This window comes from Schistosoma mansoni, chromosome 1, assembly GCF_000237925.1.
Source record: "Schistosoma mansoni strain Puerto Rico chromosome 1, complete genome".
Lineage (NCBI taxonomy): Eukaryota > Metazoa > Platyhelminthes > Trematoda > Strigeidida > Schistosomatidae > Schistosoma > Schistosoma mansoni.
In genome coordinates, this window is record NC_031495.1 from 40,149,474 (window position 1) to 40,166,754 (window position 17,281).

General features: G+C 41.6%; 1 protein-coding gene across 1 annotated transcript; it reads left to right on the top strand.

The window, feature by feature from the left end:
• Window positions 1-426: 426 nt before the first annotated feature.
• Smp_167250 (hypothetical protein) lies at window positions 427-16,856 on the top strand (the record flags this gene model as incomplete). Its single annotated transcript, XM_018794410.1, has 8 exons — window positions 427-768; window positions 803-1,002; window positions 15,044-15,288; window positions 15,327-15,504; window positions 15,536-15,631; window positions 15,665-15,768; window positions 15,804-15,914; window positions 16,648-16,856. 8 exons carry the CDS (start codon window positions 427-429, stop codon window positions 16,854-16,856), a joined length of 1,485 nt encoding a protein of 494 aa, XP_018648825.1.
• Between the last annotated feature and the right edge of the window lie 425 nt (window positions 16,857-17,281).

A 17,281-nucleotide genomic window follows, 5' to 3' on the forward strand; every position in this document is an offset into this window, starting at 1 on the left:
ATACACACAGCATATTCTTGTTATCAAGATATGTCATAATCAACCAAGGTAGCAGGTAGGTCAACCAGTGTTAATCTTTGCAGATTGTTTCTAATTGCAGATCCAAGTTCTTGAAAGTTTTCACTGATGGATTTGACATCACTTATTCTCATAGGGCGCACCAGGCAATGATCGCTCTATGAGAAGACTGGAGTCTTGCTCTGAGTTGATTTGATCGCTGTTTTTGAACACTCTCTCAGCAATCTCACAGATGAATTATCTCAACGGTAGAGAAGTTTGAATTCTTTGGATTTCAGTAAAATTACTGAGCAACTTTACAATTATGTGCCTCTGTCATATACATCATTTTGTACTCGAAAACTTAACCTTACAGCACAGGTCGGTTGTTCCAGTGATATCAAAGGAAATTCTGGTGTCGCTTTGTTTATGAATGGGTCACAAGATATTATTCAGACACTCAGATCAAATAATTTAACTCCATTTGTAGTGGTTGTAAATGTTGGGCAGTTTATGAACACTTCACTTATGCGGTATTTCCGTTCAACAACAAATATTAAAGGTCTTATTGTGTTCTCTAACGAGGAAGAGAACTACGACAGATATGCATTTTCTGAATCATCCAAATGCCCAAATAGTCTTTACAGTGCTTATAATGTTACTGAGCAGTGTGATTTGGATACACAATGGAACCCAGCTGGGACAGAATATTCATATATTAGTTGGCCGTTTCCGGTTGTTTTGGTTACTGATGTGAACAACACCATTTGGGTATTTCGAAATTTAATTTCTAACTTGTCTCCAGACTTCCATGCACGAATGCTTTTCAATGTTGAATCGAGAACCTGCTGATGATACACGGTGCTTTATTGAAATCAATAACCCTATGTCAGCTGTTGGGTCATCTGAGACTTGCTTTCGTCGTCAGTACCTCATGTCACTGCATATTTCTGAAGTATGTTTTATCTGGCGAACCGACACTCATGTAATTTGCATTAACTTTATGTCAGTCTTGAGAGAGTATACTTTCGAGATTGAGGTACGTAGAACTTAGTTTCTGTCTATTGAGACCGCTAAAACGCGTCTGGTAGTTGAAGATGTACAGATATTTTAGTTTGACAACGTTTTAATCAGTAACATCTTTATTTATGAATTTTATACATCAAGTGAAAGCAAAAGACAGAAGCATGGAGGTTCGAAGGTATTTTTGATAGATTTTCAATATTTCGTTGATCGACAGATCACATCTGCCTAGCAGGGGATGTTGTGCACGGCGTTCTTCTCGTGATCTGGTGTTGATGCATGACCGAGTGCCGTCAGCTAGGTGAGTCAATCAAAATCAATGTGGTCAACATACAATGTCAAACACTTACAGAGCTATAGATCGCTTCCCCCTACTGAGGTAGTGGTAACCTCACGGCGTGGCCAGCCTGAAGTTAAAAGCCAACAATTTTGTCGCTGGTAAATACTCTTCTGAGAGCCGTTCTTATCGACTATATAGTACTTAGGTTCACGCTGAAGAACTTTGAAGGGTCCTTCACATGCTAATTCGGGAGGTCGTCGATGTGAATGTCGACCAACGAAGACATGTGTACTAAGTCGTAAGTCAGGTTGAACGAAAACATCAGTTGATTGAGATCGAGTGTAAGCAGGTTTAACTGAACGCATTGCGTTTTGTAAGCCTTCTCATGTAGGAGTTTAGATCCATGTTCATTGAAGAAGACGAAGGATCCACGAATTCTCCTGGAAGTCGGAGTGTCATTCCATAAACGTGTTGAGATGCAGTGTATCCAATATCAACTTTCACTGTATTGTGGATACCTAGTTTGACGAGTGGAAGGGCGTCCTTCCACCACGAAACGTTTGTAGCTGATAGGGAAGCTTTTAGTTGTCCGTGAAAACGTTCTACCAGCCCGTTTGCTTGTGGGTGCTAGGCGGTCTTTCGGGAGCGAGTGATTCCTAATAGTGTAGTCAGACATCGGAAAAGTTCAGATTCGAACTGGCGTTCGCGAACTATAGTGATGGTTAAAAGGGCAGCCGAAATTAGCCACCCGTCGTTCGATGACGGCGCGAGCCACTGTTTCAGCAGTAATGTCCTTAATCGGTACTGCCTCCGGCCATCGAGTGAAACGGCTTACGAGGGTTAAAAGATAAGAGTATCCATTTGAATCTGCTAAAGATCCTACCAAATGCAGATGAACATGGTCGAAACGAGCATCAAGGGTTTTAAAAGAGCCTAAGGGACATTCGATGTTTCTTATGACCTTAAATTTCTGTCAGCTTACACAGGAACGTGCTCACTCCCTCACGTCTTTGTTCATACTGGGCCAGTAAAACTGTTCTGCTATAAGCTTGATGGATGCACGAACACCTGGATGAGAAAGTTTGTGCAACGTATTGAAGACGTTACGTCAATAATGTTTCGGCACGATTGGGCGATGCCTACCTGTAGGTGTGTCACATAGTAAGGTTTCATTATCTGTTCCCATCTATTTGATACTCATTATGGGGGTTGTTGAGGATAAATCGTGCTGAAGATCATTGTCTTCTTTTTGAAGCTGAGCGAGTTTAAGAAGTTGGATTCCTTGGAAACTGTTCAAGGGAGTTTTACGAGGCAAGGCGTCTGCGACTACATTGTCTGCTCCAGAAGTGTGTTGTACATCTGAATTAAACTGCGAAACGTAGCCCAGTTGCCAAGACTCACGAGGTGAGTAGTTGCCTGAAGATGAGCTTAGAGACAGCACAATACGTAGCTAGAAGTTCCCTACCGAAGGTGCTATATCTCGATTCAGTGTCTAGCAGCCGTCTCGAGAAAAATGCTAAAGGCTGCCAGGGGTGGTTAACCCATTGTTGTAAGACTCCTCCAATTGCTTAGTCGGATGCATCTACTGCGATACTAATCGGTGCTTGAGTGTCTTGATGTGCCAGTATGGTTGCCTTTGTCATAAGTTTCTTAACTGTGGAGAATGCTTTTCGAGCGGTGTCATCCAAATTGATGGTGTCCTAAGAAATCCAAGTAGTCGGTTCACATTTCGTATTTCTGAATGATAATGTCATGCTTTTGCAGTTATTACAAACACAACATCCAGATGCTGGAGATGGGATTCTCTGCCCGGACTTGCTATCAGGCAGTCATCAACATGCGCATTTACGAAGTTGAGACCTCGAGAAACGACATCTGTAAACCTTCAGAGATTTTGGGCAGCATTTCTCGGGCGGAGAGGCATTCGCGGAAATCCGTAGATTCCGAAGGGAGTTATAATAGCGGTTTTTGGAATATCGTCAGTAGCCATAGGGATTTGTTCATAGGCTTTAACCGAGTCGATTTTTGGAAAGACAGTTGCACCTTTCAAGGTGGCTGTCAAATCGTGAATGTGAAGCAGCGGGTAACGATCAGGAATGGTTTTGCATTCAAACGCCGATATTCATCAATTGGACACTAATAGTTGCTGTCCTTTCATGGACCATGTGCAAAGGTGATGCTCATGGGCTGTTTGACGTCGTAGAACCATGTTGTAGGTCGATATTATTAAGGAGTTGACCTAACTTTTGTCGTACGGTTACATCTATACGTTTCAGAATGGACCATTTTAGAGTTTCGTAAGGTTCTGAAACATCACTAGTAAGCATACAAGGTATAACGTACCTGCTGTATTCGCACGACAGTGCCTTGACTACCATCAGGAATTGTGTGCGTGGATCAGTCATGCTGAGTTCGTAGAAGTCGGCTTCTGCGTATCAGGACCACGCTTTGATGTTGTCTGGCCAGAAGGGCATTAGTTGAAACGGAGGTGGGGGCATAGTCTTTAACTTAAGTGCCTTGTATGTCCGTTCCATCACAGTGAAATATTAAGTACCAGAGTGAACGAGGAAAAAATTATCTGAAAACTGGAAAGAAAATGTCACAATATATAGAAGTTAAAATAAAGCGATGATTTATGAAATTCCAAAAAGGGACAGATCCACAGTTTGTAAGTCGGTGTACCGAATCACGTTCGGCTCACCGATGAAGGTGCCACAGGTATTTGAAGTTTGACAACGCTTTAAACAGTGACACCTACTATGAATCGTACCTACTAAGTGAAACCAAAAAACAGAAGCGAGGAGATCCGAGGATATATCTGATAGGTTACCTATCAGAATGGGAATAGAGACCTGGCATATACTATATATAGAAAAACTGGAGCGATACAGATAAGATTGGCGTGGTTTCTGAGAGAGGATGACACACAAAATCGTGAAGTGTTCCGTGCTACTTGTATGCAGTTCTGACATATGCCTTTAGCGTAACACCTTGAAATTGGTAACAACATAGCAGAGCGTATTGTAGGCCAACCTACACTTTAAAAGTAGTCAAATGTTGGAATTCACTGTTGGCTTAGCTAACCAAGGCAACCTCCTAGGAGTCCTTTAAGAGAAAACTTGACATATTCTTAAAGACACTGTTTTACTATAATGTATGGATTCCTTTTTCGCTTTTGTCTTTAGTTTACCTAGGTTCTTTTTTTCTGGAGGTATAGGTGGACTACTGCTTCTAGATACGGGAGTTCATGAAACGAAGGCTACTTCTGTTCTGTACATTCATTACTAGCGCGCGTTTCAAAAAGGGCAGTGACTTTCGTACTTGTTGTGATTATCGTTGCTTTTGCGTATTTGTTGCATCAAAAGCATTCTCGGTCTACTTTAACTTGAATTTATTCAGTTAAGGTTTGGAATTTTGTTGAAAACTTTGTCTCGTGGTTCCTTCTTTTTCATATACTCTGACACTTGTGTTATTATTGTGATCCCCAAACAACCAATAAAGGGGAAATAAAGGCGAACAAAGGGGAAATAAAGCGGAAAATGCATTGGAAAATAAGTCTTAAATAAAGGGGAAATGCGCGAACACAATATGATCATATTGTGTTTTAAACCTAATCTGATTACAATGGTTGGCAGTGCATTCAAATGTGGACAGCCGAACTGTTTGTTCCCCGTAGATGAAGGGATGCAGTGTGATGAATGCAGAAAGTGGTTCCATAAGATGTGTACTCGTTTCAGTCCAGCTGCATACAAAAGATGCTCTAAGCCTAACTCGCACTGGCTTTGTATGTTCTGCTGTACTAACAAGACGATATTAATCCAGGAGGCTATGAGCCTATTGGCTCTAGCCTGTAAAAAGAACGATAGTGGGTGCGCTAGTAACGCAAGTACTGACAGTGAAGACTGTGTCAGTGTTGTAAGTGCTGTTACAAAACGCGCTAAACAACCTACTCTAATTAATGACAAAGTGAAACTTCCGTTACAACAAACGAGGAGTAAATCACCACATGGTATCGACATGAGTAATCATGCATCTTCAGTAGAAATTGAGGACCCGGCTAAAACCGTCACCGTCCCCAGTAGTCCCGATGCAGTTGTCCTGAATGACGAAAAATGGACCGCAGTAAGGAGGAAAAGAAAAGGAAAAAAAGCTAAAGATAAAGCACACTTGATTGACAAGTCATTGAGGAACTCGCAGTCTGAGTCACTCAATGCACTATCGCACTCTGATAGAACGGCAGAACATCATCCTAGTGCGAATGAGAGGAATTTAATATCATCGAATATTATTGTGAGTAAATTGCCAGAGTTTAACGATCCAGATCCTAAGGTTAGACACACACATGACTTAGAGAGGCTCAGAGAATATATCCGTAGCATATTACCAGATAACACCAAAGGTGTTCAGGTCAAAAAAATAGTTAGAATAGGTAAAAGGGCCGATGACAGTGTTCTACCCCGACCGTGTAGACTCCTTAAGGTAATCTTAGGGTCGGAGAAACAGCGTAATCTTCTGTTAAGTAACGCTCGAAGTCACGACAACTCTGACATTCGAATTAGACCGGATGTGTCTCTTGAAGATAGAATAAAAAGGAAGACGGCACTAGCTGAACTAGAAACCCGTCGACAAAACGGTGAAGAAAATCTCCGATCAGTGGGTTTTCGAATAGTCAGGTCTTGGAAGCGAATGCTACCAAGGCCTGTGTGGATAGGTCGTTCTCCCTAGGAGTTTTACATGCCAACGCCCGTAGTCTAAGACATAAATTCTACGAGCTAGGAGCATTAGTGGACAAATTAAGGCCACTCATTGTAGCTGTGACGGAAACTTGGTTAGTCCATGACTTCGATATCACCCCAGAATTATCCGGATATCATTGTTTAAGAAGTGATAGACATAGATGCAGGAAAGGAGGTGGCGTCCTTCTATACATAGCCAATAGTATAAATATCCGCTCCTCCGTCTGCGAATCCCATGATAGTGGAACTAGTGAAGTAATTAGCTGTGAGCTCACTGTCGGATGTTGTACATTTGCACTCGGTGTCATCTATAGCAGCCCAATCTGCTTAGCTGATGACTTTATTTTAGAGCACATTCGGCTATGGAGTGCAAATAACAGATGCTTGATATCAGGAGACTTTAATGCACCTGACATTAGTTGGACTGAGATGACCACGAAATGCTCTATAAACTCATTTGATAGCGGGCTCTTGGAAGCAGTAATGGAACATGCATTAGTACAACATGTATCCAAACCTACACGTTTTGGTGTAAACCAAGGTTCTTCTCTGTTGGACTTGGTAATTACCCATGAGACTGAGGATATTGCCAACCTAAATATTCTTCCCCCGTTAGTAAGTAGCGATCACGCTGTTTTATCATTCAAGTTTAGAGCTAACAACATGATATACGATCAGATTAAGCCTCGCCCAAACATATGGAGAGCTAACATACCAGCCATTCAGGATTGTGCTACTAAGATAGATTGGTCAGTAGATACTAGCTCATCAGTTGACGAGGCGTGGTCTGTATTTAAAGGCAAGTTTAGTGCAGTCACGTCCCCGTTCATACCATACTTGGTACCACGTAGACCGAACAATAGTCCACCGTGGATAAATAAAGAAGTTAAGAAACTTCTTAGGCGTAGGAAAAAAACACTGGAACATGTTCATCTCTACTGGCTTAGAACAGTACAGATCCAGTTATTGTAAGATTAGAAATACTTGTAAAGCGTTAATTAGTAGGACTAGACGGTCATACGAAAAACAATTGGTTAGGGATTGCAAACCTAGTCCAAAACGGTTATTCTCGTATATAAAGAGGCGAACTCAAAGAAGTGATGGAATACCATCACTTTTGGTACAAGAAAATCCGTTAAGTTTGGCAAGAAATGATATCGAAAAGGCTTCCGCTTTTTCGGAATATTTCAGTAAAGTTTTTTCTACCAATATTGAGGAACGATCACCTATTCATTGTGATTGTGGCGACTTGTTGATGGACCCTGTAGTTATTAAGAAAGAAACTGTTATAAGGCTACTTCAGCATCTCAAACCTGATAAGTCTAGTGGTCCTGATGATATTCATCCTCGGATTATGAAAGCCCTCTCAGATGTTATTGCTGAACCCTTAGCGATACTGTTTGATATGTCCCTGAGGCAGTCCAGATTGCCCAGAGACTGGAAAGACGCAATAATCAGTCCGGTGTATAAGGCTGGGAGTAGGGATTTAGTTAGTAACTATCGACCCGTTAGCTTAACTAGTGCAGTTGTAAAACTAATGGAAAAAATTATTAGGATAGCTGTTATAAACTACGTGGAAAGACATGATCTTTTGTCCAAGGAACAACATGGTTTTCGAGAAGGTCTATCATGTTTGACAAATCTTCTCATTGCAAGAGAAGATTGGGCTGAGGCAAAAGATCGCAATATTCCTGTAGATGTCATTTTCATAGATCTAAGTAAAGCCTTTGATAAGGTTTCCCATTCTGGTCTTAAATTAAAACTGGAAAGTTTTGGAATTCATTATGCAGTCATAGACTGGATAAGTGACTTTCTTAATGGAAGGAGACAAAGGGTAAGAGTAAATGGGGCTCTCTCATCGTGGGAACTAGTAAAAAGCGGAGTCCCCCAAGGCACAATTTTAGGTCCTCTTCTCTTTTTAATTTATATAAATGAATTACCAGCTATAGCTAAGTCATCCGTCCTACTATTCGCCGATGACATTAAGATTTGGAGACCCATATATAGCATGTCGAACAGAATAGTATTACAGGAAGATCTTAACTCATTAGTGGCATGGATGAACGGGTGGTCACTAGAAGTAAACCCTAATAAAAGTGTAGTTATGCAATTAAATAACTACGATGATTCGTATCACTACACAATATGTGGACTAGTGTTGCCCAAAGTAAGAAACTATAAAGATTTAGGAGTCATAATAAGTAATGATCTCAAAACAACCAGTCACTGTAAGGCTGCTGCTGCAAAAGGCTATAGGGTATTATGGTCTATTCGTAGATCTTTCCGGTATCTGGATGGGGAAATGTTTAGATTATCATACCCAACTTTCGTACGGCCACATTTGGAATATGGGATTCAAGCAGCGAGTCCTTGTTTCAAATATGAGGCGGATATGTTGGAACGAGTCCAACGCCGCGGGACAAAAATGGTAAAAGGCCTATCTGGCCTATCTTATGAAGACAAACTGAGACACCTCAACTTATTTCCGTTATCTTACCGGCGAATACGGGGTGATCTAATATTGGCATATCGTATCCTGAACGATGACCTTGGTACTAACATGTCCTATCTTTTCCTCCCGTCTAGGGCTGGTCATTTGAGAGGACATTCAAAGAAAGTCCAAAAACCGAGACCAAATAGTCTACGTCTGGAGTTTCGTTTCTCGCACCGAGTAGTGAATTACTGGAATTCTCTACCAGAACACGTAATATCAGCACCTTCTGTTGATATATTCAAGACGAGATTGGACCTCCACAGTGTAAAAAACTGCAAGGATTAAAATAGGTCACTAGACCTCCTATCCTTATTACCGAAGACTGAAGACTGAATACATTTGAACCATTTGGCGCGACATCCAACTCTACGTGCTCCAGAGGTTTGGAGTATGGTGTCTCTAACTGTTACTATTTTAAATTCATTTTGGTATTGTTTGTTTCAATCTTCCCATCGATGGGTTAGAACTGCAACTGTCCAGTCTCTAATTGGCATATATGCATACTGTGCGTATTGCCTCGATATAGCCTTACTATTTTGTTCCGAAATTGGTGCTTGTTTACATAGATCTCAAATTACTTTAGGTACTCATGTGTAGTGCATGATCATATGCCATTCCAAATCTTTTTATATATGTAATTAGAGGCGTAACTTTGGGGTCTTGTAATATCTGAACGCACCTTCTTTACTCTTGGTACTACGTTTGTTTTCGCCTTTATACTTACTGGATGGTAATGAGTGCAAAGTTATCGCTTGGTACTGGAATCGTGTCTATAATTTACGTTATCCCTTATGGGTGGTTTCTGAATAAATTCAAAAATACAATTCATTTGTAGTTAAACTGATGTATATATATATATAATGTAGGACATCTATAGCTGGTTTTCTATATAAATATTAATCCCTCTCTCGAAATGCCCTCAAATGGCCACGTGCATACATCCAATGATAAGGAAATCCTACTCACTGCATTCTCGCTGCATTACTGTTGTTTACGAAATTGAGAAGTTGAATAGCGAATGTCCAGCGCTTTAACCGGGTTAGTGGATATGAAGGATCCAACTAGGGGAGTCGGAAAACCCTAATTCCAAACCAGTAGTGCACATGGGTTAAAGAATCCTAAGGAAACGAATGGCGTATGAACCAATTATTGGTCACTGGCTACCATGGGTCTGCATCTCTTTACGTCACTCCACTGCCTTGTAAACCAGACCTCTAGGTCAAAGGCTCGGGATGTGGCCTCCCAAAAAAACCACCTGCTTCGGTTTGGGCACCCGGGCAATATCTCAGATCTCACACAAATCGAATGATTTATGTGGCACATGCCTATTTGGTGCCTCCTTGTACCAATGTTTTTATGTTTAAATAATAATAATATTAATAATAATAATGATAATAATAAGGCACAAACTTATCTCGATCTATGTTTTCGTTGGATAACTTAGGTTTCTACTCATTCCACCATATACTTTTTGATTTATCATACATAGTAATCGAGTCTCGACTGCATTTAAATGATGAAAATCAACATTCCGGTTAGGTAACCAGTATTATTATCGTCCTTGCAGTACAAATCTAGATGATTATGTCTTCTGGTCAGCTAGCTCATGTGCCGTGTACTAGTATAATTTGTCACTGTCTTGACAGGTGAAATTACAAGGGTTAGTCCTAAAGCACTAGAAGTGGTGACTGTGTTATTGTAAAGAATACATAAAGAAGTATCATTCGACAAGAAATTGCGTTCGGGATCTTGACAAGAAGCATAGATGTGTGTTCAGCTGTTACAATAAGTGTCCATTTTACGATACCTTCACAATCATAAGGACTTCTCAGCTCCGCGAAGCTAGGAGGTGTCATCATGAGATTTCTATGGTGGATGAACCTAAATAAAAAACAGGATTCGAGATAATAGTGGTATAAATGGCAGAAGAAAGCAAGTTAGAGAATGGACGAAGAAATGCTAATGAACCTCCAGAATTAAAAGTTTGTAATACTGTCGGGACTGAAAACTAATGAGAAGTTTATTTTTTTTATTTATTTATTTAAACATATATATTGGTACAGAAGGGCACCAGATACATATGCGCCACACAAAATAATGAAAGTAGGAAGAGAAGGGATGAAAAGATAAGGCGGACTGAAATGTACAACCAGAAGACTCTTTCAGTTAAGAAAGTTAGAACCACTCTTTATGTAGAAAGTAAAAGAAGGTTGCAGCAGGCTCGCCACTGGCTTCTATTCTGAGCCATATCTAATACCGTCTCTAGCCACTGTGTTGCACCATCTCTCAGACCCCAGCCAGGGAGTCGTGAAGGACCAACAGAAGCTAGCCCTGTGCAGCTTTCTTTCATGCCACGACACCATGTCATACACTGACCTCCTCTCCGCTTTTTCCAACCAGTCCCAGCGTCAGCAAATAATGCGCGGCGTGGAATTCTCTGGGACGACATTCGTAAAACATGTCCAAGCCACCGAAGTCGGTGTTTCAAGATGGTGACACTAATTGAATTATCGTCTCGGCGCCCGAACACACGATGCCGAACCTCTGCATTACCAACATGGTGTTGCGACTGGATGTCAGCAATCCTTCGGAGACAACGATGATCGAACACAGAGAGTCGTCTAACATCCTCAACTCGGAGAGGCCAGGTTTCACAAGCATAGAGCAAAACTGCTCTCACCGACGCGTTGTAAATCCGACCTTTTACAGCCAGACTAACATCACGAAGGCGCCAAGGATGGCCCAGATTGGCATTAGCCGCTCTGGCTTTCATTATACGTGCATCGATGTCATCAATCACGCCACCACCAGCACTTATGTAGCTACCTAGATACACGAACTTCTCAACTACTTCAATCTGCTCACCATCCAGGGTGAGTACAGGATGAGAATCCTGTCAGTCTTGTAGGAGTACTTTGCACTTGGAGGGTGCAAAGCACATGCCGTACCTGCGGACACTGATTGCCAACTGATTAAGTACGGATTGCATGCCTTGGGCATTATCGCACAGTAAGACAATATCATCCGCATACTCGAGGTCGAGAAGTCGTTCTCTAGGCAGCAGATCCACACCGCCATTACTTACATCCATCAGAGCTGTTTCCAGGATGTCATCGATGGCAAAGTTGAAGAGGAATGGTGAGATCGGGCAACCCTGCCTAACCCCACTGCTTTAATGAAACAAGGGAGAAAGGTGGTTGTATGCCCTCACTCTGCCTGAGGTGTTCGTATATAGGGCCTTTAAGATGTTAATGAACTTCTCAAGCACACCTTTCTTCAATAGACAATCCCAGAGAACAGTTCTGTCCAACGAATCGAAGGCAGCCCTGATATCAAGAAACACTACGATTGTTGGCCTGCGATAAGTATGACGGTGTTCTAACATTTGGCGGAGGGTGAAGATGTGATCAATGCATCCTCGACCAGAACGAAAACCAGCCTGCTCCTCGCGAGTCAATCGTTCTCGGGTTTTAAACAACCTACGAAGAATGACAGAAGCCAATAGATTGGACGCAATCGGAAGTAGACTTATCCCCCGATAGTTGTTACAGGAACAACGTGAACCCTTTTTAAAGATAGGGACGACTATTGACTCATTCCATGATGTTGGAACACTTTCTTGCTCCCAAACCTTTGCAAACAACACCGTCAGTTCCTTAGCCAGAAAGTCACCACCATCTTTAAAAAGAGCCGGAGGTAAGTCATCTGGGCCAGGTGATTTGTAGCGCTTCAGGAGTTGGAGTTCCTTACGGACTTCCGCCTCGTTTGGTGGATCAGTCGTCACCAGCCATGGGGGGCAGGACAAACTGGTTGATGTTGCCGGAGCAGCAGGTCAGTTGAACTGCCCTTCAAAAAATTCCGCCCATCGTCCAAGACGTCGAGAGATGTTAGTGATTGGCATCCCGTCATCCTCGTAGATTGTTTCACTCACACCAGACTTCTTGCTGCCAGTGGCTCGGATGAGTTGGAAGAGCTTCCAGTAGTTACCAGATGCAGCTGCTGCTTCCATTTCATTAGCACGCTCCGACCACCAGGCTTCTCGGTCCTTACGCAAGCTTTGCCCGATTTCATTACGTAACAGCCTTCGTTTGTGGCCATACTTACGGTCACCCGGAGTAGACCGACGGGCTTCGATCAGTTGTAAGGAGCCAGAAGAAACCCAGTGCTTGTAAGCGGGACGTTTCGCGAAGCCGCAAGCGGCTTTACTCGCCATTTTCATGGCGTCGTGAAGATGCAACCAATGCTCATCTATACTTTTCGATGGGATGGTAGCTAGCCTAGAGGCTAGCTCCGCTCGATACCTACTGGCAACAGAAGTTGCAGCCAGTTTACTAACATCGATCCGTTGGTGGTGGTCAATCCTTCGGCCACTGAAAAGTAAGGTGAGATTGGCGCAGACCAGGGCATGATCAGACTCCAGATAGGTACTCCAAAAGGAGCGGCAGTCTTGTACACAACCACGCCAGCGGTAGCTGATCGCGATGTGATCAATCTGAGTCCAGGCTTGAGATGCAGAGGGAGGACGCCAGGTGGCACACCGGCGATGACTGTGCCGGAAGTTAGTGCTAGCCAGAAACAGGTTGTGGTCTGTGCACAGTTGCAGCAAACAGTCCCCGTTATCTGTCCTGCGACCAACAAGTCCCCATCGGCCACCTAAACGACTCTCTTCTGTGCCTAGACGCCCGATCTGAGCATTCAAGTCTCCGGCTAATACTACAATATCTGTCGAACGCGCTTTCTGGAGAAGAACTGTTAACTGGTGGTAAAACTCATCCTTGATTGCATCCGGGCTACAATCTGTCGGGGCATAGGCGGAGATGACGAAAAGACACCGTTTCTCACGCCAGTTTCTTCTCACTTTGATGGAACTTTCTAATCTAACAGCACATAACCGACTGTTAATGGGGATCCAATCGATTAGTGCTGCCTCAGCCCTAGCGCTTAGTGCAACACCAACGCCTGCAAGACCAGACGAAGATGCCACAGAGTCCCCGAATAAGCGCACGTGAAACAAGCTTTTCGAAGCGACAGATGGAGAACGAATTTGTAGTACTTCACTAGAGTCTTGAATACGGGTCTCGGATAGACAGCAAACATCAACATTAAGACTTTCTAAAGACATAGCCAGCCCCATCTGTTGTCCGATCTGCATTAGTGTGCGAACGTTGAAGGAAGCCAGCTTGAACGGCGTACGTGGTTTCAGAAAGACTGCTTCAGTATTCGTAATCGGTGGAAGCATTCACTTTCAACCAGACAGTGACTGGAGATCGTTTAGATAGGACAGAGTTTCCACCATGGGCGAGCTACTGCATAAGTTGGAAAGGAAGGAGACATAATTTGGGAATAAAGGGGGTGAAAAAGCGACGTAGTAAATAATAGTAATAATAGTAATGATAATAATAATAATAATAATGGTAATTATGATAATAATAGTGTAAATTGTCTTGCTTCTAATATGAGCGAGAATAGTATCGTCAATAGAATTCATCATTTCACTTATTTGTGTGTGGGCTGTGATACTGCCCGGGTGCCCAAACCGAAGCAGGTGGTTTTCTTAGGGGGCCACACCCGGAGCCTTTGACCTAAAGGTCTAATCCACAAGGCAGTGGAGCATCGTGAGGAGATACAGTCCCATGGTAGCCGGTGACCAACAACAGGTTCATTCGCCATTCGTTCCATCAGGATACTGGAGCCCATGTGCACCATTGGTTTGGAATCAGGGTTTTCCAACTCCCCTAGGTGGACCCTCCGTGTCCACCAACCCGGTTAAAGCGCCGGACATTCGCTTTTCGTCCTCTCACTTTCGTAAACAACGGTAATGCCACGAGAAGGCAGTGAGTAGGACTTCCCTGGCAGAGGCTATATATTCGCGTGGCCATGTGAGAGCATTTCGAGATGGAGAGCGGACTCTTCCCACTCTCGGCCGTACCAGGGCATTTGGGGGCAAGTTTGTAATACTGTCGGAACTCAAAACTAATGAGAAGATAAACGAATGAATTTTTGTCATCTAATAAATCCCACTAGTGATCGTCAAAAAACGTCACTCAAGATTCATATCAATATTTATGTGAGTAACAGGAATACCACATCTTTATCAGAAATAAATTTTCTAGGTAATCGCAGAGAGGATTTATCCCACTAAGAAGTTTATGTAACCGGCTTAAAACTCATGTAACGTAAGGCACAAATAGGCTGACCGACCTGTGATCACTTCGGACCAATTTCCGTGGTACTTGTTACCATCAATATCTGAGATTTGAGTTGTTCTGGCAATACTCATTCCTCTGTAGCTCATCATATTTACGAATTACTATAGTGATAGGCTATTTAAAATAGTTCTCTTAATATCATTAAATGATTTGCATAAAGTCACTACATTCTTGTTGTTCGGAGTTCACTTAACTATTCCATTTTCGCATTAATTGACAACTTTTGAAGAATAGTTAATCTCTTAACTTGTGTTATGAATCTTGTTGCTCTCTTCTCTGTGTACACTTTGTCTACAATTTGAAGGACTGTAAATCAAATCATGAAAGGAAAGTCAAGGAAGCGCAGTTCAAAGGTCATTATTGAGAACCAGAAACCAAAAGTTCCCAAGACAGTTTCTGAAGAAGAAAGTCCAGTGTTTGATTATCCAATTTCCGATGAAATCCAAAGGCGTATTTCAATGATTGGTCAAGGATTCCACCTCAAATGCTCTCCAGACTTTCCATTGTTTTACGAGTTTTGTAAAACTCTTCGTGCCGACGCCCCACTTGGTTTGAATGCAAATTAATCTTACTGAGCTTTGTTTTAGAGGCACTATTAGATGTCGGATTTCGTCTGGTTGGTCCATTTGAAATACTTCATTTAGGATCCAAGGAGCCAGTCACAAAAGGTCAATGGTCAAATTATTACCGTTTTTATCACGATCCTCCGGAGTTTGTGACAGTGATTGTATGCACCAGTGAACAATACCATATAGGTTACTTCCGGTAATCGACAACTTTATAATGATGTTTCTAGGGATTCATGCGAATCTAAACCGTTCCTTGCCAAATCAACTCCTATGTTCAATGGAGTCCTAGAGTATTGTGGTCAGAATTTGTTTGCTTGTCTAAGGTTCGGAACTTAGATTATCATTAATCTTTGTAGGTCTACTCTGCAAAAAAATAAATGCGCTCAACATTCTGACTTGTTGAGAAGTCTTATTGAGTTTGCATCTCTTAAAAATATCCCAACAGATTTATCATCGTCTTGTAAGCTATCTATAATTCGTGTAATATGGCCGAAGATATGAAGGATAGAAAGAAACGTCAAGTGTGTTCCACAATAAACCATATAGGTTTAGTGATCGATGTGACTAAGAATGACATTGGATACCGTCCTTTAAATGTTTCTTACAGTAAGTTCAAACCACTTTTCCCTGTGTAACCGTGTATCACATGAATTTTAAAACTTAGCAAGTTTTGCAGTTTCATAGTATGTTTGAGAAGTTGCGTTTCCTATGGTTGCGGTATAGTGATTGGGTGAATCATATAATCTTTTCAAAGCGGTCCAATTCAACTCAACACCGCTCACGAACAGAGTTTATTGTTTTGTTCAGTGGAAAACAGTATTTAATTATATTAGGCATAAAAGATTTCAAGGATTTATGTGATATCTTCAGTGTCTTTCTTAATTTTAACTGAATATAGCCACAAAATCCCAGGACAGAGTTGGATGGAGAATGCTGGTGAGCGGCCTATGCTCCTCGACGAGGGGTAACAGGCATAAGTAAGTAAGTATAGCCACAAAATACAGCTACTTGTGATAGGTCTCAAAATTAGTTTATACCTCTTTGTTACTGTCTTCAATAGTAATTGTTTGTGCTTTCTCATTTATTCTTCCGTATTTTATTTATCATGTTTCATTTATAGTAAAAGTGGTTTACATAGTCTTATTCAGTCGTATACCATCACATGAGTACTTGAATTTTGGGACTTGAGTATTATTTTTTTCTTATCATTCTTGTTTTATACTTGATGTAGAAAGGATTAATATGATGTTGTTTTGTGTCGGTTAGACTTTGAATGTAATTTTGTAACTATTGGATTACTTGTATTATGTCCGATCCCGATGCTGCTTTCCTTTGACAGCTGAACTGAACAACAGACTGGAAGATATTGTCAGTGAGAAGTCAAAAGAAAGACAGTTAATTAAATTTGCTCCAGTCGATGAGTTGATTACCTGTGTTCAGTTCGCCAACGATGAAGGAGATTTCGGTCAAGGTTTAGAATTGGGCTTATCAATCTTAGCATTTCATCCTAAAGGTAATAAAAAGTATTATGAAAAATTGTCAAATTGATTGTTTAAGCGATTGTGTTGAATAAAGCAACGCTGTCAGTATAACTGTAGCCGACTCATGAATCAAGGGGATAAAATTAAACTATTTATTATTATACTACGGTCAACTCATGTTGATAGTATTTGAATGAAAGTTAATAGAAACTAGTGTTCGAGGTAAAATAAACAAATTTGTTCCGAAAATGTTTCAGGTTTCTTTGGATTAGAGTATGGAGTTAGTTTGAAACTTCCAGAATCTTAAATTCAATTAGTATTGTTTGTTTGAATCTTCCCACCGATGTGTTGGAACTGCAACTGGTCAGTCTCTAATTGGCATACTGTGTGTATTGCCTCAATATAACCTTAATTCACAAGCATGGTAAGCAGAGATGGATAGTGGCTAGCAGTGGAATCCAGGACGCGCGTTTCGTCCTATTTGGGACTCGT